Raw genomic sequence first — 24,670 nt, forward strand, 5'->3', positions numbered from 1 at the left:
ACCTTCCTACATTGTTGGTGGGTTTGTGAATTGGTGCAGCCAGTTTCCATACTGGGCAAAAACAGTACGGAGGTTCCTTAGAGAAGTACTCCAAATGATCCAGTAATTCCACCACTGGGTATTTACCCAAAGAAAACAAAAACACTAATTCAGTAAGATATATGCACCCTTATGTTTTTGAAGCATTCTTTACAATAGCCAAGATCTGGAAGCAACTGAAATGTCCATCAGTAGAAGAAAAGATCAGAAAGATGTAGTGTCCATATATGTAAAACGGAATATTATACAGCCATAAATGAGATTGTGCCATTTGAGACAACATGGGTGAACTGGGAGAGAATTATGCTAAGTGAAATAAGTCAGAGAAAAATACTGTATTTTACTCACAAGTGGTATCTAAAAAAACCCTGAAGAAGCAAAAAGCAGAATCATTCTTATAGAACAAAGTGATGGTTGCCAGAGGGGAGGGAGATGGGGGAATTGGGTACTGTGGATGCAAGACTGGGAGATACGGGCTTCCAGTTATGGAATTAGTGAGTTATGGAAATCAGAGTCCCAGCATAGGGAATATAGTCAAAGATACTGTAATGGCAATGTATGAGGACAGGTGGTAGCTTATGGTAAACATAGCACAATGTGTAAATTTGTTGAATCATTAAGTTGTACACCTGAAACTAACGTGACATTTCTTTGAGTATAGTTGCCATACAGACAGGCAGTAGCACATGGTATTCTGCTGGCCAAGAGGATTGGCTTTGAGCAGAGATCACTTTCCTGATGAATAAGAACACACTCATTATCCTGGGGCATTTTGAAGAATGCAGATAGCCCAGCTACTTTGGGCAGCCTCTCTAGGGCTGCACAGAAAGCCAGCTTTGAGTTGGAGACCATGCATTGGATGGTAGAGCAGAAAGGCAGACAGAAAACAACACTAGATCTGTGATAAACCCAGAAGCTTGCTTACCTTTGTATTTTCCATCCTATAAGTCAATAAACCCCCTAATTAAAAAAAAATTCAGTAGACGTCAACTATTATTTTAGTATTGCTTTTACTGAATCACCTTCACAAGAAACTTTTATTTGCTACATTAGTGATTCTCAACTATAGTGTCAAAGCAGTTTGATGTATCATAATTTGTGAGGTGTGTCATATGCAGTGCATTACTATTAATAAAAACCAGAGATTGGTGAATGTCATTATTTGAAAAACTATTAAGTTTCTACTATATGCTAAAGTCTCTGCTAAGCTCTGGAGTTACAATGATGAACAAAAACAGACATGGTCCACGTGTTCATGGAGCTTATAATCCAGTGGGATAGAAAAGCATCAACAAAATAATTACATTACCATTCTTTAGGTTGCCTTTTTGTTTTCTTGATTTCTTTTGCTGTGTAAAAGCCCTTTGTTTGGTGTAGGCCCAGTAGTGTTATTTTGCTTTAGTTTCCTTGCTGCAGCATAAACATGCTGCAGAGGCCAGTGACCAAGGGATTGCTGCGTAGGTTTTCTCCTGGTAGTCTCCCGGGTCCTGACACACTTTTAGGTCTTTCATCCATTTTGAGTGTATTTTTGTATATGGTGTTAGAAAGGGGTCTTTTGTGGCTTCGTAAAAACTTTAGAATTACTCCAGTTTTGTGAAAAACGATTTTGGTATTTTGATAGGAACTGCATTAAATCTGTAGACTGCTTTGGGTAGTCTGGACATTTTAACAGTATTCTTCCAACCCATGAGCATGGGATATCTTTTTATTTGTTTCTGTCACTTTCAATTTCTTTCACTAGTGTTTGATAATTTTAAGCAAGCAGGATTTTTACCCCCTTGGGTAGGCGTATTTGCAGGTATTTTACTTTTGATGCAATTGTAAATGGACTTGTTTTGTAATGTTCTTTTTTTGTGTGTGCATGATGTCTTTGCCTGGGTTTAGATTGGGGCATTGCTGGCCTTGTAGAATGTATTTAGAAGCTTTCCTTCCTCTTCTGTTTTTTGGAACACTATGAGGAGAATAGTGATAACTCTTCTTTAAAGGTTTTGTAAAATTCACTGGTACCTACATCTGGTCGTGGACTTTTATTTTTTGGAAGCTTTTCTGGATATCTGTTCACTTTGTTGTAATCTGTTCAGATTGTCTATTTCTTCTTGGTGCAATTTTGGAAGGTTTTATGCCTTAACCATTTCTTCTAGGTTGTCCCTATTTGGGGGGCTGTGTGCGTGTTTGTGTGTGTGTGTGTGTGTGTTTGATAGAATTTTTTTTCTTTTAAAATCCTGTGTATTACTGTTATGCTCTATTCTTTCTGGTATTATTTGGGTTGTTTCTCTTAGTCTGGTTAAGGGTTTACCATGTCATCTTTTCAAAGAATCAGCTCTTGGTTTCATTCTTTAAGTCATTTTTCTGCTTTATATTTTCCCCCTTCTACTCATCTTGGGCTTTGTTCTTTTTCTAGTTCCTTTAAGTATAATTTAGATTGGTTGAGCTTGTCCTTGTTTCTTGAAGTAGGCCTGTATTGCTGTAGATTTCTTTCTTGGAACTGCTTTCATTGTAACCCAAAGATTTTGGACCACTGTGTTTTCATTTGCATTTTTCTCTATGTATTCTGTTTTTAATCTTTGATTGCTTTGTTGACCCATTGGTTTTATTGAATTCTTAAAGAAATCCCATTGTAAGTATGTTACCTACAACATACCTCACTATATTGAGTGCTCAAGTTTTGCTACCAGAAGCAGTCAGATCACTAGACCTTATTTCCTGCGGCAGTCACTCTCAGCCTTCAGTATGTGGAGACATCAGCATCATGGACAAAAGAGGGTCCTACCCTGCGCCATTTCAAAGTGTCTGTTTCTAACCCAGAATGGCTGGCCTTGGGCAGTGTAGTTCTCTGCTTTCCCAGCTCTCCCAGTGACTCTTGTGATGGTTTTAGTTGTGGGACAGATCAGGCAAGTCTGTTTTGCTTCTCTTGTTTTGTTAGGAGACTGGCACAAGTATCCTCATTCTAGCTTTGTCTTTGATCATGTTACTTGGACTTGGTTTCTTCACTTGCTAAATGGAGATAAAGTTTCCCATTAATTGGATTGTTAATTTATTGAAATACTATAAAGGATGAAGCCAGTATGTGGTAAAAACTTGATAAATATTAGCTATTGTTATAAAGTCATTAATTGAATGGTGCTTTTATCAAATGACTTTGGGGGAACTTTTGTTTTCCATGATAGTGATTCTCAAATTCAATGTTAAGGCAGTTTAATCTATCACAATCAGCTGTGAGATGTGCCATATGATTTATTACTGCTAATAAAAACCAGATATGAATATATTCTAAAACTGTTAAGTCTTTATACTAGGCCCTATGGTGGACTCTGAAGATGTAGTGATTAGAAAAAACAGCCATGGTTGGTCAGTATGTTCATAGAGCTTTTAATCCAGTGGGAAAGGCAGATATTAATAACAAAAATGCATATTTAGAAATAAGTACTATGAGGAAAGGAACATAGTCCTATGAAAAATCCTGGGGAGTGGTGAGAGGTGCTTATTAGTGAAGTCTTCCTGGGCAGGTGACCCACAAGATGATTAGTGAAGGATGAGTAGATGTTAATTTTGTAAATAATGGGAGTGAGAGTCTTTTGGATTGCAGGGTGGAATATGTAAGTGCTGCATTTTGGTCGGAGGCATCGGGGTATGTTCAAAAACTCGAAAGAAGGTTGGTGTGCAGAGAACAACATGTAGAGTATATAAGTTGAAGCTGGACAGGTGGGCAGGGGCCAGAGCATGTGGGTTTTTGGCAGCCATGCTTAAGAATTCTAGTCCTGAGCCTCAGTCAGTTAAGTTTCTGACTTCGGCTCAGGTCATGATCTCATGGTTTGTGGGTTTGAGCCCTGCGTTGGGCTCTGTGCTGACAGCTCAGAGCCTGGAGCCTGCTTCGGATTCTGTCTCCCTCTCTCTCTGACCCTCCCCTGCTCACACTGTCTCTCTCTCTCTCTCTCTCTCTCAGAAATAAATTTTAAAAAATTTAAAAAATATTAAAATTTAGTCCTAAGCTCACCAGCCATAGATCATTGATTTGTAAGTTTAGTGTGGGGGGTGATTGGAAGAGATTAGTGAGCTGTTGGTATTTTTGTTTACAGAAAGATGACTGGCAATAGAACGGATTGGAAGGGACCAGAATGGATTCAAGGAGACTAGTTGTGAGGATATGCAGTTGCCAGTAAGAGGTGATGGTGGCTTAGAAAAGGATGGTAGGGGAGGAGGTGAGGAATACAGTACACAGGAGTAGAAGCCATATGGACTTGACAATGGGTTGTACATCAGGCACAGGGGAGAGAAGTATCAAAGACCATGCTTAGGTTTCTAGCTTACATTTTTTTTTTTTTAATGTTTTATTTATTTCTAGGAGAGACAGAGAGAGAGAGACAGTGCGAGCAGGGGAGGGTCAGAGAGAGAGGGGGAGTCACAGACTGAAACAGGCTCCAGGCTCCGAGCTGGCAGTCAGCACAGAGCCTGACGTGGGGCTCGAACCCACGAACCGCGAGATCATGACCTAAGCGAAAGTCGGACGCTTAACCGACTAAGCCACCCAGGGGCCCCTCTAGCTTTCATTTTGATGTAGACTGTAGTGGGTGAGGACTGGGTTTAGAGGGAAAGATGTCTTGAGCTTACTGAATTTGAAAGATCAAAGTGGAGTTAAGTGGACATTTGGTTATTCAAGTATGTAGCTCAGAAGACAGGCCTAAACTGGAGATAAAAATTTGTGATTAATTTGTGTTAAAAAATACCCTAATGTATTTTAGTGGATTCAGGGTACATTGGATCCACTGATCTGAAGTGCTTTCTGAGAAGAAGGAGAAAGGACTGAAGTGAGGGGTAATGTACCAGAAATTGACATCTTTTGGAATGTTTCATGCCTGTGAATCACCTATTTGTCCTGGAAGAAAATGGTTTGATAACTGCTAGGGTGCAGGGTAAAGGTCAAATGTCAGAGATGGGTTCTATGAATCCAGCCAGTTGGCTCATTGACTGTTCGCCAGCTTCTCTGCACTCCACTTGCATACACTCAGCAATAGTCTTGTTTGCTCCTTCTCTGTTGCCTGAGTGCTGGACGTACTTCCCCCTCCTGTCCTTTGTATTTCTCCTTCCTGAAGCACCTTTCTCACCCTCTACCTCCAGCTTCTTACTCAGGTATAATTAACAGTTATTCTGTTCAGGTGTACAGCATGATTCCACAATTTTATACATTTCTCAGTGTTAATCAAGATAAATGTGCTCTTAATCCCTTTATTTCACCTGTTCCTCACCTACCTTCCCTACGGTAACTGTCAGCTCTCTATATGTAAGACTCTGCCTTTTTTTTTGGTCATCTTCATTTTCTTAAATTCCACATGAGTGCAGTCGTACGGTATTTACTTTTCTGACTTATTTCCATTAGCATAATATCGTCTAGGTCCATCCATATTGTTATAAATGGCAAGATTTTACTGCTTTTTAGGACTGAGTCATACTCCATTGTGTATATACACTGCATCTTTCTCCAATGATCTATGGAACCAACTCAAGTGTCCATCCTGTCTTGGCTATAGTAAATACTGTAATAAACATAGGGGTGTATATATCTTTTCAGATAACTGTTTTTTGCTTTGTTTCGGTTAATACCTAGTAGTGGAATTATTCCATCATGTGGTAATTTTAATTTTTGTTAACATTTATTTTTGAGAAAGGGAGAGACAGATCATGAGTGGGGTAGGGGGAGAGAGAGAGACAGAGACAGAGACAGATGCCGAAGCAGGCTCCAGGCTCTGAGCTGTCAGCACAGAGCCTGACAGGGGGCTCAAACCTGTGAACTGCAAGATCATGACCTCAGTTGAAGTTGGGCACTTAACTGACTGAGCCACCCAGGTGGCTTTAATTTTTTAAGGAATAATAAGATGAGATATTAAAAAAAAAAAAAGACCTACAAATTGGTGAAGAAGTAAAACTTTCACTCTTTACAGAAGACAAGATACTATGTACAGAGAAGTCTAAAGACTTCACCAAAAAACTACGAGAACTGATAGGTGAATTCACAGAGCCTGCAGGATCAATGGACAGAAATGTGTTGTGTTTCTATACACTTTTAATGAAGCAGCAGAAAGAAATTAAGAAAACACCATTTACAGTTGTACCAGAGAGTAAAATACATAGGAATAAACTTAAGGAGTTGAAAGACCTGTGCTCTGAAAAATGTAAAACATTGATGAAAGACCTTGAAGATGATATAAACAAATGGAAAGATATTCCATGCTCTAGGATTGGTAGAACTAATATGTTAAGACGTTCATACTGTACAGAACAATCTACAGATTTAATGCAATCTATCAAAATACCAACAACATTTTTCAGAGAACTAGAAAAAATAATCTTATAATTTGTATGGAATCAGAAAAGACCCCGAATAGCCAAAGCAATCCTGGAAAAGAATAACAAAGCTGGAGATATCACAATCCCAGATTTTAAGATGGAGTACAAAGGTGTAGTAATCAAAATAGTGTGTTTTGTGTAAAATAAATCCACACTTATTCAATTAATGTATGACAGAGGTGGCAAGAATCTACAATGGGCAGGTAGTTTTTCTCACTTCAATTTAAAAAGCTTTTCTGTATCTATTTCCTTTTTGAAACATTCCTGGATCACAAGTCAATGATTGATTGTCTCCCCCCCAACTCCCCTTCTTTAAAAGTGAGGCTTTCTTGTTTGTTTTTCTCTAGGTTTTTTATTTTACCTTATCAAATGGCATGCAAATTCTTTGAAGAGAGGCATGTAAATCAAAGGCCTTATACTGATTGGTGCTTCCTAGGTAACATTTAGTGCCATGTCTTATATATGATTTTCATTCTTGCTTCCACAGTATGTAAGACTGGCTTAGCCTTAAGAAAGTGAGTCTTTGGGGGGCGCCTGGGTGGCTTAGTCGGTTAAGCGTCCGACTTTCGCTTAGGTCATGATCTCGCAGTTCATGGGTTCGAGCCCCACGTCGGGCTCTGTGCTGACTGCCAGCTCAGAGCCTGGAGCCTGTTTCAGTCTGTGACTCCCTCTCTCTCTGACCCTCCCCTGCTCACGCTGTCTCTCTCTCTCTCTCTCTCTCTCTCCTAGAAATAAAAAAAGAAAAAAAAAAGTGAGTCTTTGGTTGTAGTTTAGACTTGTGCTATAAGGAGATCATGTATTTATTTTCTAGCTCTTTTGAATGGGAGAATGTTTATCAAACTAAGGATAAAGAGGAAGTTTGTGTATATAAAAAAAGGTGTATTGTAACAGTAAGTTAAAAGTGTAGAACATGAAGATAGTATACTACCATTTATGTTAGAAAGATGGGGACAAAGAATAGATTAATATTGACTTTTGTAACATTAACCTGTGTGAGAAGGCATAGTTTTATTAAAAGGTCCTGAAATGCTTGGATGTCCTTATGCAAAATGAATTTTGACAAAGACCTTACACCTTTCACAAAAATTAACTCAAAATGGATCACAGACCTTAAAATGCAGACCTTTAAAACTTTTAGAAGAAAACATAGGGGAAAATCTACATGACCTTGGGTTCGGTGATGAGTTCTTTATAATATCAATTGTGTGATCCATTAAAAAAAAATTTGGTAGGTTGGATTTTATTAAAACAAGGCCCTGTGCTCTGCAAGAGACCGTACAAAGTGAAAACGTGAGTCACAGACTCAGAATTATTTGCAAAATAGATCTGTTAAAGGTTTTGTGTCCAAAGTATGTGAAGAACTTTTAAAATTCAATGGTGAGCAAACATCTTTTTTTTTTCCCCCATTAGAGAAATGCAAATGACATACTATTACACACGGATGCAGAATGGCTAAAGTTGAAAAGGAAAAAACCTAACAAAAGCAATTACGGAGGAGAATGTATAGCAGCAGTAACTCTCAATCATTTCTGGTGGGAATATAACCTAGTACAGCCACTTTGGAAGAGAGTTTGATAATGTCTTACAAAGCTCAATGCAGTCTTAGTACATAATCCAGAAGTCACACTCCTAGGTATTTACTTAACTGTTTCTAAAACTTATTTTCACACAAAAACTTGAATACAAAGTTTACTCAACTCATTTATTTATAATCACAAACAGGAGGAAACCAAAATATCTTTCAGGAGGTGAATGGATGAATTTTGGTATGTCTATACAGTGATCACAAAAAGGAAAAACCTATTAAACCATACAACGACATGAATGAATCTTAAATTCATATTACTGAGTAGAAGAACCCAGTCTGATAAGGCTTTATACTGCATGATTCCATTTATATGAAATTCTGGAAGAGGTAAAAATAGAAGGGTTAAACAGATGAGTGATTTGCAGGGGTTTGAGGACTAAATAGGTGAAAAACAGGATTTTTTTTTTCTCCAAGCAGTGGCACTGTGGTGTAGGACACCCTCATGGTGGACAAGTGACACTGTACATCTGTTAAAACCCACAGGAATTTATGGCACAAAGAGTAAACTTTAATGTATGCATATTGTAAAAACAAAATCGGAAGATTGGAGGATTGCGGGATGGAGAGTGGGATGGAAAGTGAATGAACACTCCAACTCGATTACAAGCAGGTCTAACAACCTTAATGAAAAGGGGGTTGGAGAAATTGCTGACCTGAGTAACTTCAGAAGTAAGTGGAGTCAGTAAGACTAAAGGCAAAAGGAATAGATGCTTTATTCTTTTATTTTTTCTTAAATAGTTTATTGTCAAGGGGTTTCCATATAACACCCAGTGCTCATCCCCACAAGTGCCCTCCTCCATGCCCATCCCCCTTCCCCTCCCCTCCACCCCCATCAGACCTCACTTTGTTCTCAGCATTCAAGAGTCTCTCATGGTTTGCCTCCCTCCCTCTCCCCCACTATTTTCCCCCTTCTTCTCCTCCATGGTCCTCTGTTAAGTTCCTCTTAATCCACCTATATGTGCAAACATATGGTATCTGTCCTTCTCTGCCTGACTTATTTCGCTCAGCATAGATGCTTTATTCTAATAGATAATTGTTTACATGAAGGTATAGCTTAACAGTTGTAAAATCACTGTATGTGTGTGCTGGAAGTGAGTAATAGAGGATAAATTGTGGGTGGTAATGGATAAATAGGAGGAAAAGGCTAGAATAATCCATATGGTAACAGCTTAGAGTTTAAGGCATCAGTATAAACTTAATTCAGACATACATCCATATAGAAATATAGATCTGTACATATGCACTAGTTATTATACCACATGCAGTTCTTTGCTCTGTCAGCTAAGATGGCCTAGAAGCAATGATACTCCAGTAGCAGTGAACACACCAAGCGGCCAGATCTTGGTTTTTACTACCATTTTCCAATGAGAAATTTCTCCAAAGTTTTCCTTGGAGAAATGGCTGATTTTAGGGCTGAGTCAGTAAATATGTAAGTCGAGTCTTGAGCATCTTGTACTATAAATGAAGGGAGTATGTCAAATGGACATAGGAGCCAGCAGAAAAAAATTTCCAGTGGCCCATGCTGGAACAATTTGGGTGACCAAATAAACTGTTATTGGACGGTAAACCAAAGTATAAAACAACACATGAGTAAATAGTTTTAAATCAATGACCGAATAAAGAAATGAGAGGATGGACAAATCTTCCGTGCAGAATTCTAAATAATTTAGATACTCCAAGGAGGTGGAGCTTAACTCCCCACTGGGTTAGTGTGGTCCACTCATAAGACTTTCTCCCAAAAGGGACAGTATGGAGAGTGAGGATAACCTCGCAGTGGAGAAACCTGACAGACACTACCTCACCAGGTAGGTTAACACCAAGATGAGTAATCAAAACTAGTAAGACACGTTGGTAGTATGTGTCTTTGATATGCTGTCATGAGAATTAAACTTCTTTCCAAAACCTACAACCCAAATCTAAACATAAGACCACACCAGAAAAGTCACAATTGGGGGAATTTCTATAAAATTCCTCATCAGTAGTTTTCAATTTTCCAGGTAATAAAGAAACAAAGTCTAAACTTATCCCCACTAAAAAGTGTCTAATGAGGTCTGTCAATTGAATCTAATGTCTCTTGGATGGGATTGTGGAGCAGAAAAAGGCTATTCGATGACAACTAAAGTTATGTGACTTAAGTATTGATTTTGGATACTGTTGTAGCCATATTGGTTCATCAGTTGTGATAAATGGATGTCAGATGTTAATAGGAGAACAGATATGGGGTATATGAGAACTCTCTTTTCTTTATTTGCAACTTTGAAGTCTAAACTACTCTGTAAAATTTTTTTTGGAAAGATACACAGGAAACTGGTAACAGTGGTTGCCTATGAGAGACGTTGGGTGCTTTTCACTAAGTACCATAAAGAAAAATTTCTTTTTGAATATAGAAGTGAAAGATTCAAGTTAAAAATTTTAACTTAAAAGTTTATAGTTAAGAAAAGTGAAGACTTCTATTTTTTTGTTTCAGAACAATGTTCCTTTAAGTCCTTAAGAAAACTTAGAAGGATAAAAAGTGCTATATGTATATATATATATATTTGCCCTAACTACAATGACTATTGGTTCCTTTTTCTTAGATCTTGATATTTAGAAACATCTTCATTTTGAGTTCCTGGGGATAAGGAACTATACCTTAGGCTTCAGATAAGATGCAGTTGTGTGATTCTAGGATCCTTGCCTTGGGCTTGTTTATTTAATACTTTGACTGTCTTTGAAGGCGCCTTAGTCAGAAACTAAGGCTGCTGCATTCTTCCCTGTTGTAATCTAGCTCATTGGTTGCTTTTATCTTAGAATTTGTTTTTTAATTGGGGACAAGAAATTTCCGAACTTTCCAAGCTTTCATGTCTTCTCCTATCAGTATGTCCGATAGTTAGAATCATGTGCTTATGTTAGTAAGCACAGAGTGGCTGCTTCCATGCTTTGAAGACTGTAATTGGGGGCTGGGGTGCCTGGGTGGCTCATTCGGGTAAACCTCCATCTCTTGATTTTAGCTCAGGTCATGATCTCATGAGGATGTGAGTTGAAGTCCCACATTGGGCTCCTTGCAGTGACCATGTGGAGCCTGTTTGGGATTCTCTCTCTCCTTTCTCTGCCCCTCCTGCCTTTGCTCTCTCAAATAAATGTTAAAAGATTATAATGGAATGGTTTTGAGAAGATGTAAAGAACCTTATTTTTACATTTCATTTAACAGTGAATGTTTTCTTTTCAATAACAAGCAGTTTGTAATTACTGTCACCTTTAATCTCTTGCTAGATGTTTACTAAGAGGGTTGAGTACAGAATGAATAGGTAAGTTTACAGCTGCAAGTAAGATCACCAGGTCAAGTCTAAACAAGGGAAAGGGGAAGGCAGAGAAACACTTTCTGAGAAAAGGGAGGGTGTGTGTACCCTTTCAGCAGCTTCAGATGTCTGAGGCTGTTTGTTTCCATGCATGCAGAAAGAGCGAAGGGAAATTTTAGTCACTAGTGGACACTAGGCTCTTTGTAGGAAAATTACAAACATTGTGTTACGTTTTATTCCAAAGAAATTTGTGAAGAAGATAGTATTTTCTAATAGATGAAGACAGGTGTAGGGAAATGGTGTGTCTTGTCCGTATTTACATGGAGATTCAGTGCCTGAGGCAGGGATCAAACACATGTTGGCCAGACTCTGAAGCTACTTGTATATTAGGCATGTATTTTCTCCCGTTTCTACTGTTCCATACTGCTCTGAGTAAAGGAAATAAAATTTGGGAGTAATGGAATTTCGTGCAAGTAAATTAGGACTGTTCTTTTAACTTTGTCAAATAGCTCTGTACGTGGGAAGAACACTTGGGGCTAGAACCCATAGAAGGTAGCTGATTTATAAAGGGACCACTGAGGGGACCACTTCTAGTTCAGTAAGCATGAAGTTTGAGGCCAACGTATTGGGACTTGATACGAGAGAAATAGTGGATTACTGAGAAGGACAATAGCATATTCCTTTGGCATTTATCTTTTTAAATGGGTTCTGAGAAACATGCATTTTAAGAGGTGATGTATTGATCTTAGGTTGCATTTTTTGAGTAGAATTCCACTTTTGATAGAAGAAAATACATAGTTTTAAATTTGTGGGCCTGTAAGCAGAAAATTGGCACCATGAGATTTGATCATCTGGCCAATGACCCTAGGCATTTAGGTAAGGACACATCTAAATTATAGTTTCAGAGCTTGAAGATATAAACCAGTATGCATGAAGTTAGTGTTCCAAGGCTATTGATGTGTAACAAAACATTCCCAAGCTTATAATATGCTTGTAGATTCTGTGGGTCAGGAATTTGGACAGAGTCCAGAGGGATGGCTTGTCTCTCTTCCATAATGTTAGTGGCATCAGCTGGAGGGAGTGGACAGCTGGGGAAACCATCTGGAGGTGTTTCCATTTGTACATGTGGTGTTCATACTGGTGTTGGCTGGGATCCCAGTTGGGGCTTTCCAACCAGAGTATTTGCACGCAGTCTTCCCAATGTGGTCTGGGCTTCCTTATAGCATGGCAGCCTTAGGGTAGTTAGAAGTCTTCCATAGTGGGTCATGACTTCAAGCTCAAGTGTTCTCACAAAGTAGAAACTGCTTGAGGTTTTATGACCCAGCCTTGGAAGTTACCGAGCATTTCTTCTGCTCTTAAAGTACTTAAAAGTCCACCCAGATCAAGGGGAGGGTACCTATATCCAAGCCTTTCCATTGGAAGAAGATCAAGATTATGTTGAAAAGCATGTGAGATGGGAGATAACATTATTAGTGTTTTTGGAAAATACCATTTGCAAAACACTGAACCATGTAATTTGGTCATGTATTCTACACAAGACAGGAGATGACTTTACTCCTGTTTCCTGACATGTCTATTTTTAGCTTGGGGATAGCTTCATCACCATGGAGACTTGTCAGCTTTTTGTCTTTCCTCAGTTTCATGTTCTGGTATCTCTTTTTAACGAGTCAAGGTTGTCTTAATCTCTGGTGATTATGAGTAAAAACGTATTTTTGGTTAGTCTCTATTCAGCATTAGTTTGTGTGAGGAAGGGAGTCTCTGCCCCATGCAGTTTCTGAAGGACCCAGGTTCATTACATCTAATGACCTTACTCCCCACTAAGATCTCAGAATTCTCTACTGGATCATGTGCAACTTCCATGGATAAGGCACACCCTTTCTTAACTGTCTAGTCTTGGTCCCACAAATTCCCTCTGCTCAAGTTTTATTGGTGACAGCTAGTCATGTGGCCCCCATAGATTCAAGGGACTGGGAAATAGCCTGGTGTGTGCCAGGGAGAAGGGTGTGCTGTGAATCTTAGTTATGTCTGCTGCATCCACTCCCTCCTCTGCTCTCCTTCAAGCTGCTAAGGAGCCTGGGGCCTAAGCATCACCAGAAAAGTCAAGGGGAGAATGAAACTAGCTGACCAACTAATTATTCATTTTCTTTTAAAGTTGATCAGTTTGCAGAGTAGTGATGAATGACAGAAATCTAGACATGAGCTGGATTCTAAAGATTTCTTAGTTTAGTGGTTTTGGACTATTTTTGGTAGTGGATTTCTTTTATCTAAATGAAATCTTATGGGAAAATCCAAATTATACAACAGAGAGTGGAGCTTCTCTGATGCCTGATCCGTTCTCTGTGCCTTAGACCCCCTAAGGCTTTTCCCAAGGAATCCTGGGGTGTTGTGGATCAGATCTGATCATTTCATTTGATGGGTAGGAGAAACCGAGGGTACAAAGGGGCAGGGACACACTTGCTGAAGATTTCATGGTTTGAAGCAGACCTAAGGTTGAAATCAAATCTTGGTACCCCTGGGCCAGTGTTCTTTGCAATCTTATGTGACTGGAGTTCAGACGTGTCCCCCCCCCCCCCCCCCCCCCGCCTCCAAAAAGCACACACAGTCCTTGAGACTCCTGACCTGAGGTAGGACACAGTATACCTTACTGGTATTTTTGGCAGCTTCTCTCCATTATCCAAGCAGTAGGCAAAGGGCCAGAAGAGGGAAGTCAGCTTCTATATAAATACATATGGAATTTTTTTTTCAATTTGTGATAAATTTCTTATGGCATGAGGAAATGGGATCTTGTACTTGAGTCTGCAGGGGAATTCTTTAGCTGGATGGGGCATTCTGGGACCAGGGATGGAGGAGCTGAGTCTTCCTGAATTCTCTTGCCCTCTGGCTTTGATAGGCTCATACAGTTATACCTGGAGAGGAACACAGTGTGGTGAGAAGAACATGAATCTTGGAACTAAGTAGACCTGGATTTGAAACTTAGGAGTAATGTGACTTTGGGCAAGGCATTTTGTTAATTTGAACCTCTGTTTTTACCTTAAAATGTGAATTTAATAGCTACCATTTAAGGGTGTTGACAAAATGAGAGGTGGTAATATATTTAAAACCTCTCAGATAGTAGGAAGTAATGGGGTGTTGCCTTTTGAGAGCATCTATGTAAGTGTCTCCCAGACCGGGGGTCATGTCCTGGTTCTGCCATTTAGAGCTGTATGAACTTCAAATCTTCAGTTTCTTTTGTTTAATAAAAATAGATCCCTTAGTATACATTTTCAGGAAAAGGACACAAAGTTTAATACAAATGACTTGGCTGATCTTGATCGATGTTAATTGGAGTTGTTCCTGGTTATTTCCCTCAATATAGCATGGAATTCAGGTAGTCTTGTAAAACTTCATAGTAACTATGTTCATAATACTCACTGGTGACTTTTAGAGAATTATTCATGTTGATGGTGGATAGGGTCTGCCTAACTAGAGAAAGGGCTTAAGTAAAAAAAAAAAAAAAATTAGCTGTGTAAATATAGGTTGGAAACACTCACCTTCATAACATCAGCTTTATAACATTTTGTGTGATGTGGTTTGCAGTATTGGATGTAAACCTTAGCATGCTCAGAATTGTGCACAGCCCAGAGACTGTCTGTATTGCTGGATGCTATATTGAAGAGGGAAACCAGTTCATTTTACTATAGCTAGGGCATGTTGACCAACATGGGGAAGGATCTGGGAAGAGGAATAAGGCAGAGAATTTATGTCCCAGAGGGCCTTGTTGTCTAGGTGGGGTTCTGGAGTCTAAGGAAGGTCGTAGGGATGTTCAGTCTGACAAAAAACTCAGTAGTGAATGTCCTTGCTGTTTTCAACTATTTGCAGGATGATGAACAGACTTTTCTGGGAGCCAAGAGAGTTCATTGGCTGAGTACTTGGCTGAGATCCAAGAAGAAGGGGAAAACTTCTGCTTATAAGTCTGGCTCATGATTTTTTTTTTTTTTTATCAGCCAGTCATATAGTTGCCCCCTCCCCCAAATCCACAGAAGACCTTCAAGCACTTGAGGCCTGAAGAAAGAGGACTGGTCAGGGGTAGTGAGCTTATTCCACTGTTGTTTACATGATCACCTCCAGTGCCCTTCTCCCTGCCAGCACAGCAGGGCTCTTACTTGCTCATAGCCTCAAACTGCTGCTCCCCTCACCATAACCAGCTGGCCAGGAAGTAAAGCAACACCTGGTATACTTGACTAAAGTGTTGCTTAAGCTTTAATATGCACATGAATCATCTGGGGGTTTTATTAAAATGGAGATTGATTCACACAGGTCTTGGATGGGGCCACACAATCTGAATTTCCACAGGTGGTGATGATGCTGGTCTGTGGTTCATAATTTGAATAAACAAGCCTCCGCTGCAAATCATGACTCTTCCCTCCAGGCTGTCTCCAGGTGTCATCAGGCCAGATGACCACCTTCTACGTTTTCTGTGCTCTGAGGACTAAGTCCCACACCTCTGCTAGCAGAGGGTTACTGTCTGGAAATACTGCCTTGTTCCCCTCCCAGCACCCATGAAGCGATCTTACCCAGATAGAATTTAGCCATCCAGTCTCCTTTTCATGTCTAGGAGTACTTCAGCAGTTATCTAATGTATTTAAAACAAACAAAAACATGGTCTTGACTTCATCTAAGCTGTTGGAAATCTAGCACTTCCTGAATGTGTGCATTATGGCTTCGGAAACCTTACCCTAAGACCTAAGTATCCATTTGCCTAACAATCAGGCAGATTTCTTCTTTGAGCTGAATGTGGAGATTACTGCCTCCCTTTGTCTTTCTTTCTTGATTCTATCAGGTGGTCTATAGAAGCATTTCTTTTTTTTTTTTTTTTTAATATTTTTATTTATTTCTAGGAGAGAGAGAGAGACAGCATGAGCAGGGGAGGGTCAGAGAGAGAGGGAGACACAGACTCTGAAATAGGCTGTCAGCACAGAGCCCTATGCGGGGCTCGGACCCACGAACCACGAGATCATGACCCAAGCGAAAGTCCAGTGCTTAACCGACTAAGCCACCCAGGCGCCCCCTATAGAAGCATTTCTAATTGTCTTTGATATCCTTTTAAAGGGTGTGTCCCTTCCTGCAGGTGTAGCTTGTTGGTCAAAATGAAGTAATTGAGAGATTTCTCATGATGATCTTGGTGAGGTCTCTTATACAAAAATCATGCTGCTTTTCTATTTAGAAACTGATCTTGGTAAATATTAAGTAAGATACTTAATATCTCTCATCACATGTGAACTCCTCTGCAAAATAGAGATAAAAATACCAACCTTGACGAAATTAAATGAGATGATGTTGATGAAAGCAGTTGGTCCATTCCTGGCATATGAAGTGAGATGACAGCTTCCTTTGCCTTCCATTTATTTCTAACTTTTTGTATGAGGGACAGATTTAATTTCTTTTTTTTTTTTTTTTTTTTGTTAGTCTGAAAGCATCTTCAGGATAGGATCTATATTTTATTTTATTTTATTTTTACAAATAGTTTATTGTCAAATTAGTTTCTACATAACACTCAGTGCTCATCTCCAAAGTGCCCTCCTCCATGCCCACCCCCCCCACCCCCCCACAACCATCAGTCCTCAGTTTTTGTCAGCATTCAAGAGTCTCTCATGGTTTGCCTCTCTCCCTTTCCCCCACCATTTCCCCCCTTCTTCTCCCCCTTGTTCCTCCGTCAAGTTCCTCCTAATCCTCCTATACGTGCACACATATGATATTTGTCCTTCTCTGCCTGACTTATTTCGCTCAGCAGAACACCCTCAAGGTCCATCCATGTTGATACACATGGCCAGATTTCATTATTTCTCATTGCCATGTAGTATTCCATGGTATAGATAAACCACATCTTCTTGATCCATTCATAGGATCTATATTTTAAATTATTAGCCCTTTCCTGTGTGTTCAGTAATGAAATGTTGAGCAAGTTAATGAATGGCCAGACAATCTCTAAGGTCTTCCTGACCTTTTAAATTCTGATTCTGATTCTTTCGATGTTCTAGCTGCTTAGAAGCAATTTGGAAAATTCCCTTAAAATGAATGTCTTCCATATTAAGGATTTTCTTTTTTGCAGTCTTATAAAAATGTGTATTGTATTATTACTAATAAGTACGTACCTGGGCCCAGGGGCTGGCTGCAATAGTAAAAGTAGCCTCTTGAATTTACGACCTTGGGCCTGATTCTTTGTCTAGTATGAATTAGGTAGGTCAGAATCTAGTCTTCCCTAGCACTGCTCTCTTGGGAGGATCCCTGTGAAAAATGAGCAAGAAATATGCATATGTTATTGTCACATGATTTGGGAGTCTCTTGCACTAGAGGTTGACTTTCATGATCTGTTCATTTCAGTGCTCATAGATGTTTTTTTGTGTTTTAGATTAAATTATGATCTGGCTAGTGGGGTCAGGCCAACTCAGCTAATTAGAGGAGAAGCAGTAGGTCCTTTTGAATATAGGGATGGTACCTGGCTACCGACATCGGCACGTATTTCTTGAGCTATCTGTACAAATGAATTGCTGAGAGACAGTGCCAGTTGAGGCCATCTTTACTACTGTCATTGTGCCTCTGAGATGGACAGCAAGCTGGTAGAAAATGCATGGGATGTCAGATTTAGACCCAAGTTTAAATCATGGCTGGGGTGTATTCCAGAACTTCAGTTTCTAGGGATAATATCAGCCTTTTAGGTTTGTCAGGGTGATGAGTTAGATGGTATATGTTAAATGCCTAGTGCAATGCCTAGTGATGAAATCGGGCTTGATTTCATGATGATCCATTCCAGAACAGGTTTAGACTCAAAGTATCCCCCCTGGAGCACGACTGGAAAGAGTGTCTCAAACTTGACGGCTCCATTTTGTGACAAAAGTGCACACTGTAGTGGTGATGCTGAGTTTTTCATGGATCTGGAAAATGTGGCAACAATCTGGGGAGAGAAAAGACTCAATTGCATGTTTTGTGACATGATAATTTGAAATACGGGTCCATATGTGAGTAGCTTCAACTATTCCTCCCCTACTCATTATATAGAAACTATTGTCCACTTAAAGCTGTTTGTCCAGGGGGAAATGTGTTTAGTAAAGTTTTCTTATCTCAGTTTATTTCAGTTCCTGATGTCCAACATGATTTCTGGTTTTCTTTAATTCTTGAAAAAGTAGAAGAACCAGGAATAAAAAGAAGCATCATTAAGCCCATTCCATGTGATTGGTCTTTTTAGACAGTAGAGGGTTCTGAACTGTACTTTTAAGTGTTGGAGAGATCTTGTACCAAGCTTGGCTAATTAGCTTGTGGCCTGTCAGTTCAGAATGGATCAGTCTCTGCATTAGAGGCTCAGGGTGTCACCATGAGGTTCTCCAGTGATAGGTGACTTGGATTCCATGCAGCACAAGTGATTTTTGTTTAGTAGATCTTTGTGTCCTGTTTAGCTAATTTTAGATTCTGAGAAGCTGGGTAGTGAATTTGTGCGTAGTGAGGATTGATGACTATGGGATCCAGAAGTAAAATCAAACACATTTTTGTTACTTTCCATACAGCTATTTTGAACTAGAGAGCAGTGGCCTGAGGGATGAGATCCGCTATCACTATATACATAACGGGAAGCCCAGAAGTGAGGCACTTCCCTACCGGATGGCAGATGGACAGTGGCACAAGGTCGCTTTGTCAATTAGCGCCTCTCATCTCCTGCTCCACGTCGACTGCAACAGGTATGTGCTTTTGTTCCTTTGTGATTCTGTCCTTGAAATCAAGCAGTGGGAAAGGGAAAAAGATCAACCCCCTCCAGGCCTTGCTGGGAAATAAAAACCAAGGGACCCTAATTGTAATTTAATCTACCAAATGGGCCATTAGATGTGCTGAAATGACCAACTATAATATGCTAAGAAAACAGTTCATTAAGATGAAACTGTATCCTGTGATTAGGAACAAATGTACAAAAGGTTGATTACAGATTGGGGAATATTAAGTGCACCTCCGTGTACTCCAGGCACCAGCTGAAATTCCATGGAGCTGTGATCACAGTTAACTGTGATATATTGTTGTTGAGTTCGTTCCAGTTGGAGGCGAATAAGCCATTCTACCATCGAATGAATCTGAGAAGCCTGTGCCACTGAAGCAGCTAATTCTATTTCACTTCATCAAGCACAACTTTGCTTAAATATCTTTTTCCAAATGGAGGCTTCCCAAAGAGTCTGTGCTTTGAATCTTTTGGAATTAATGCCACCCATCCTCTGCAGAGGAATGAGGCCTTTCAGTTTGCTAGAGGATGGCAAGACTTTGTGAGATGGAGGGGGTTTCATCAGGCATTGTACGCTGGGGTGGGAAGGAGATCTTGTCCCCCTGTATGTCACTGGAGTCAGTTTACTTCCAGCTGAAGAAAGACTGCTGGTCCCTGTCAGATCATTTGTGGCTGGACAGCTAGTGAATGGTGGTCAAGGGGAATGTTTTGATCTCTCTAGAATCCACTGAAAATCCTTGTGGGTAGTGATCTGACAGAGAATATTTTTGCACTGTAAGCAGTGCCCATGAATTGTTGCTTATTGTTAATGATACCAAAAGTTAAAATGACTGTTCAGCCACAGGGCTTGTTCCCTTAGGCCCAGGGTAAGGAAAAGGCATGTTGGGAACAGCCTACCTTCTGGGACCAAATAGGAAGAATAATCCAAGGTTAATCAGTTCTGGACTACAGTTCTAATGAAGGAGTATTTGAATGTGCTTGTAATTACAGCTCTGCAGTCTGTTTTGGAAGAGGACCTGGAAGGGAAGAGAACAAATTAATGTCAGGCTTAAGGAAGGTTCTGCCATCTTGAATTAGTCTTGGTCTATTTTGATTTATTTAAGATGTTTGGGGACTTGAAGAATTGTGGCTCCAACCAGATTATAAATATGCCTGGACAAGTTTTCCATAGAAACCATTTGTTCCTTTTGACCCTGTTGTCCTAACTTGGGCAGCCTGGATAAAGCCAGCCCTCAACCATCATCATGTCCATTTCTACCTTCAAGAGCTCATTGGCGGGATGCTTGGGTGGCTCATTCAGTGTTAAGCATCTGGCTTCGGCTCAGGTCATGATCTCATGGTTTGGTTTGGCTTCAAACCCTGCATTGGGCTCTGTGCTGATAGCTCAGAGCCTAGAACCTGCTTCAGATTCTGTGTCTCCTTTTCTCCTCATGCCCTGTCTCAGTCTCTCAAAAACGAATAAACGTTAAAAAATAAATAAATAAAAAGAGCTCATTGGCTATTTCAGTTTTCTAGAACTCGAGTTAGATAGCATTCTTGTTGCCCAATGCGCCCCCCCGACCTGTACTGCTGCCCAAATGGGTGAGCAGAAGGGCCCTGCATGTCCTATGCCACAGGTCAGAAATAGGCCACAAAGCTCTAGTTTAGTAATTACCACCTGAAAAGTCTGGGAGACATTGCTCGTTTCTTGCTATGAAAGTTTTTGCTTCCTACTTCCAAAAGTTTTATCTTTTTTTTCTAGCATTCTGTCTAGAGAGGAAAAAGAGGAAATGATAGGTCTTTGCTAATCTAAGGTTTCACACCTTCACAGATACTCTGGTTCCTATGAAATACTATTTTCTGACATCCTTAATCACTTGCCTGATCTGAATTTGGGGAAGTTAATTTCTTTGCCTCTCCATTTTTGAATTTGTAAACTAGGATAATACCTATTCATAGAAGGGAGTGCTAAATGAGATAATCCATATAAGGTGTTCTGAGTGGTGCTTCATCTTTGATGCTCAACATGATGTTTTTTGTGGATTCTGCACGTGAATGGTACCTTTAGTTTCTAAACTTTCAGCCACTGTATGTCCTTCTTGGCTACCTTGTCCCTTTTAATAGGAAAGTGGATAGGGGATGGGAGAGCTAGAGCCCACAATGTTCTAATAGGGTCAGCCTCATTAATTAATCAATTAATTAATTTTCTTTTAGGGTCAGCCTTATATATAAAGAAGGGTTTGGGGGGGAATCTGAATATTCCTTTCCTTCTCTTGAAAATTTTCATACTTTGGTTCATGACCTAACATGTCCTTTATGTAAGATCTTGGAGAAGGAATGTAAAGTTGTTGCCTGTTAATGATTCATGGGCCCAAGCACAAATGAAGTTTTTGATAGATAAGGTCATAGGAGAGGTAAAAATTGGTTTTTGGTGTAATTCCCAAACCTGATGGCATCTAAGAATTACTGAGGAACTTATAAAAAAGATGGAGTTACTAGCTCTGTCATTGTTCTGCTGGATCAGATTCCCTGAGGGTGGAAGCTTCTAAAAAGCTATGTTTTTAACAAGCTTTCCATGTAGTTCTTATGCAGGTGGTCTAGCTTTGGTACATGGAGTGGTATTTCAAAACCACTGGTTTAGGTGGACGGGGAGAAACCTGGAGAAGAGGCTAGACTGCATTGAATACATGAGAGACCCTGGAAAACCGAGTACCTGCAACAGAGCCCTCAGAAAAGAAGAAAAGATTATGGAAAGAGGGTGAATAACACAGGCTTACCTTCATTACAAATTTCTTTTAGCCAGCACTGGCTGATTCTAGAGTGGCAAAGGCTCTGGTCCATTTATGATACTGGTCTACTACTTCTATAGGCTATTCTCACAGAGAGTGAAGGTCACAAAGGCTGATTTTTACTCCTTAAACTATTCATTTCATACTACTGAGATTCTTTTGGGTTGTTCTTCCCCCTTTGAGTTACACTTTTTTCTCAACCTGCCACCCACTAGAGTTCTGCTGGTTAAGTGACAAACAGTGATGTGGTAACATTTATTGAGTGTTGACTTGTGCCAGGCACAGTGCTAAACTTTTATGTAGATTAATTCATCCCATACTCATGCTATTTTTCTCGTTTTTTTTTTTTTTTAATGTTTTATTTATTTCTAGGAGAGAGAGAGAGAGAGACAGCATGAGCTGGGGAGGGTCAGAGAGAGAGGGAGACACAGAATCTGAAGCAGGCTCCAGGCTCTGAGCTGGCAGTCAGCACAGAGCCCGACGCGGGGCTCGAACCCATGAACTGCGAGATCATGACCTAAGCAAAAGTCAGACGCTTAACCGACTAAGCCACCCAGGCGCCCCTCTTTCTCGTTTTAAAATGATAGACCAGAGATGACATTATATGTCTGCAGTCCTGCTTCCAATAAGTGGTTGTACTGGGATTTAGTCCCAAGTCTGATTCATGAGTGCTTTAACTGCTAGGTCATTCAGTCCAACACGGGGGACCATTCTACTGGACTAGGAAGCTGAGGGAAGTCCAGAGCCTGGTTTAGTGTGAGCAATTTGCTCTTTTCTGGTATTTTCCTCCTATGTATCTTACATTACTGATATTGGAGCTGTTTGGTAAAATGTAGAATCTTACTAATGGAACTTTTGGCATTGGCATGGGTGAAGGGACATAAGTTTATGGAATGTCTACTACAGACCGAGTAACATGCTGGGCATAATGTTTCTTAGGATAGTAATATGGGGACAATTTATTAGACCTGTTTTTACAGATCTGTAATTAGAAAGGCTCAGAGATAAATAACTTAAAACTTTGAACCAAGATTTAACTCCTAAGCCTTAGTCTTTTTATCCCTCCACACTGGCTCTGTAAAGTGTTAATGACCTGTACTTCCCAGTACAGAGTCCCAATCACATTAGGGAGTCTTTTGAGGGGAGAAATGGTCCAGAATTTTCTAGGACCACAAAGACATTTGAAAAAGGAATATTTCCCTGGCAGTTTCATTACTCTGAGGAACTGGTATGTGGTGAGATTTTCCACCCTTTTTAGATTAGAATTGAGAAACTGTCTTTTCAGACCTAATTACGCTATTTTAGTTGGTGGTTTAACACTTCCTGCTTGCTACAGAGATTTAGAGTTTTCTTCCTGCTTTAGCTGTTTAGCTGGGCCTACTTTTAGAAGCTCCCAAAGTATGGGTAGCAGATTACCTCAAGCTAGAAACAGAAAAGGAACCATTCAGTTGGACGACTAGCCTGATTATCTCCATTGCCTTGGGTTTTTCTCCAGCTGCCTTTATATTAATAGCTGCCAACAAAGACCAGAATGAGGCCTGTTCTAACCTTCCTCAGATTCTCTAATTCCATTCTTCATTCACCCTGTGGCCTGTTCCCGTTACTCAGAGCCCCGAATTCACTGACATCTGGGATTTAGTGCGTAAGCATTCTGTTCACCACAAAAGACTTTCCTCCCCTTTGTTTGGTAACTTTTAACTTTCAACCTAGCAAATTAGTGTACTGGACACTCTCTGCCAGGCTGGCTGAAAGAAATATGAGTCCTTGCCATTGAAAGTTGATGGCTTATTCACTCACTTTTAATTCTGAAACAACTGAGGCCCCCCACAGTGATTGGACCCGGGCCCCAGATATCAGAGAAAGCATAGACTTGGACTAAAGCCCTATTAGCAGGCTGCTTTGACAACTCCTAATAGCAGCTGAGCAGTGGAGAGAACTGAAAGTATTCAGTCCTAGCATCTTGGTCTTGAAATGACTGGAGCTGAACTTCTCAACAGCTAAGGGACAGACTCAAATGTGTTCATTATTTCAATGGTACATTCATCCAGCCTTTGGCCAACATTTTGTGCCATAGGCAGGTGTCCCTACTCTAAGCCAACCTCCTGTTGCCTCACTGCTGGAAAAATTTCTCTTATGCAGATGTATTGCAACAGAGCTCTGAACCCTCCCCTCATTTGTTCAGACTTGTACAAGTGTGCACACACGTGTGCAGCACAGTTGTCACTCTGACAGTTAACGTCATGGTTACAATCTAGACAACAAACACTTAAATTTTTTTAACACCTGCTATTTGTTTATTGCAGAGCACACTGAAGTTTTGCATGCGACTGACCTTGCACTTGCAGATTTCGAAAACTTACTATAAATCACCGAACAAGCCAGTAATTCAACATTTGTGTCTAATATTTCAGAATAACTTGAGGATATGAGCATCTGTTTCTCTGGGTTTTTCATAATGAAGTATGTTTATATGGCATCTTCTTTTCAGGGAGCTCCCAAAGAATTTATAAACATCTTTTAAACCTAAATTCTTTAAGGTAGTTAAGCCACATGTATAATATACGACATTGATTTTACAAACATTTTAATTATAGTAAGGAGGGGGAAATTGAGAGATGACCATCAAAGGCTATCGCTTCCGAGAGATCCTGGGCAAGACTCAGTCTCCTGGCTTCTCAACCAATAGATCATTCACTTCACAAACTGGAACACACACGCACAATTTACCAAAATTAAAATAAAATTTAGAAACCAGCATATGCCTTATGTCCAACTAACTCAGCAGCTCCAGACCTTCTGTCTAGGAAGAGTTGGCAAGTGAGCTAGTGAGAGAGGATATTCCTGTGTGTAAATTTTAACAGTATCAGGCACCAGTACAAGAGATGTTGTAAGGCGGTACATGATGGATTGCTGGATT

The 24,670-nt window shown here is 40.0% G+C and overlaps 1 protein-coding gene across 1 annotated transcript in view; it reads left to right on the forward strand.

Moving 5' to 3' along the window:
• Positions 1-24,670, forward strand: part of LOC120234781 (protein kinase C-binding protein NELL1-like) — a 241,379-nt gene that overhangs the window by 110,856 nt on the left and 105,853 nt on the right. Inside the window, exon 4 of the mRNA XM_039236746.1 lies at positions 18,786-18,956. Coding sequence (XP_039092677.1) covers positions 18,786-18,956 — 171 coding nt within the window. The remainder of the gene's footprint in view (positions 1-18,785; positions 18,957-24,670) is intronic.

This window comes from Hyaena hyaena, unplaced genomic scaffold (genome assembly GCF_003009895.1).
Source record: "Hyaena hyaena isolate Hyena2069 unplaced genomic scaffold, ASM300989v1 scaffold_116, whole genome shotgun sequence".
Lineage (NCBI taxonomy): Eukaryota > Metazoa > Chordata > Mammalia > Carnivora > Hyaenidae > Hyaena > Hyaena hyaena.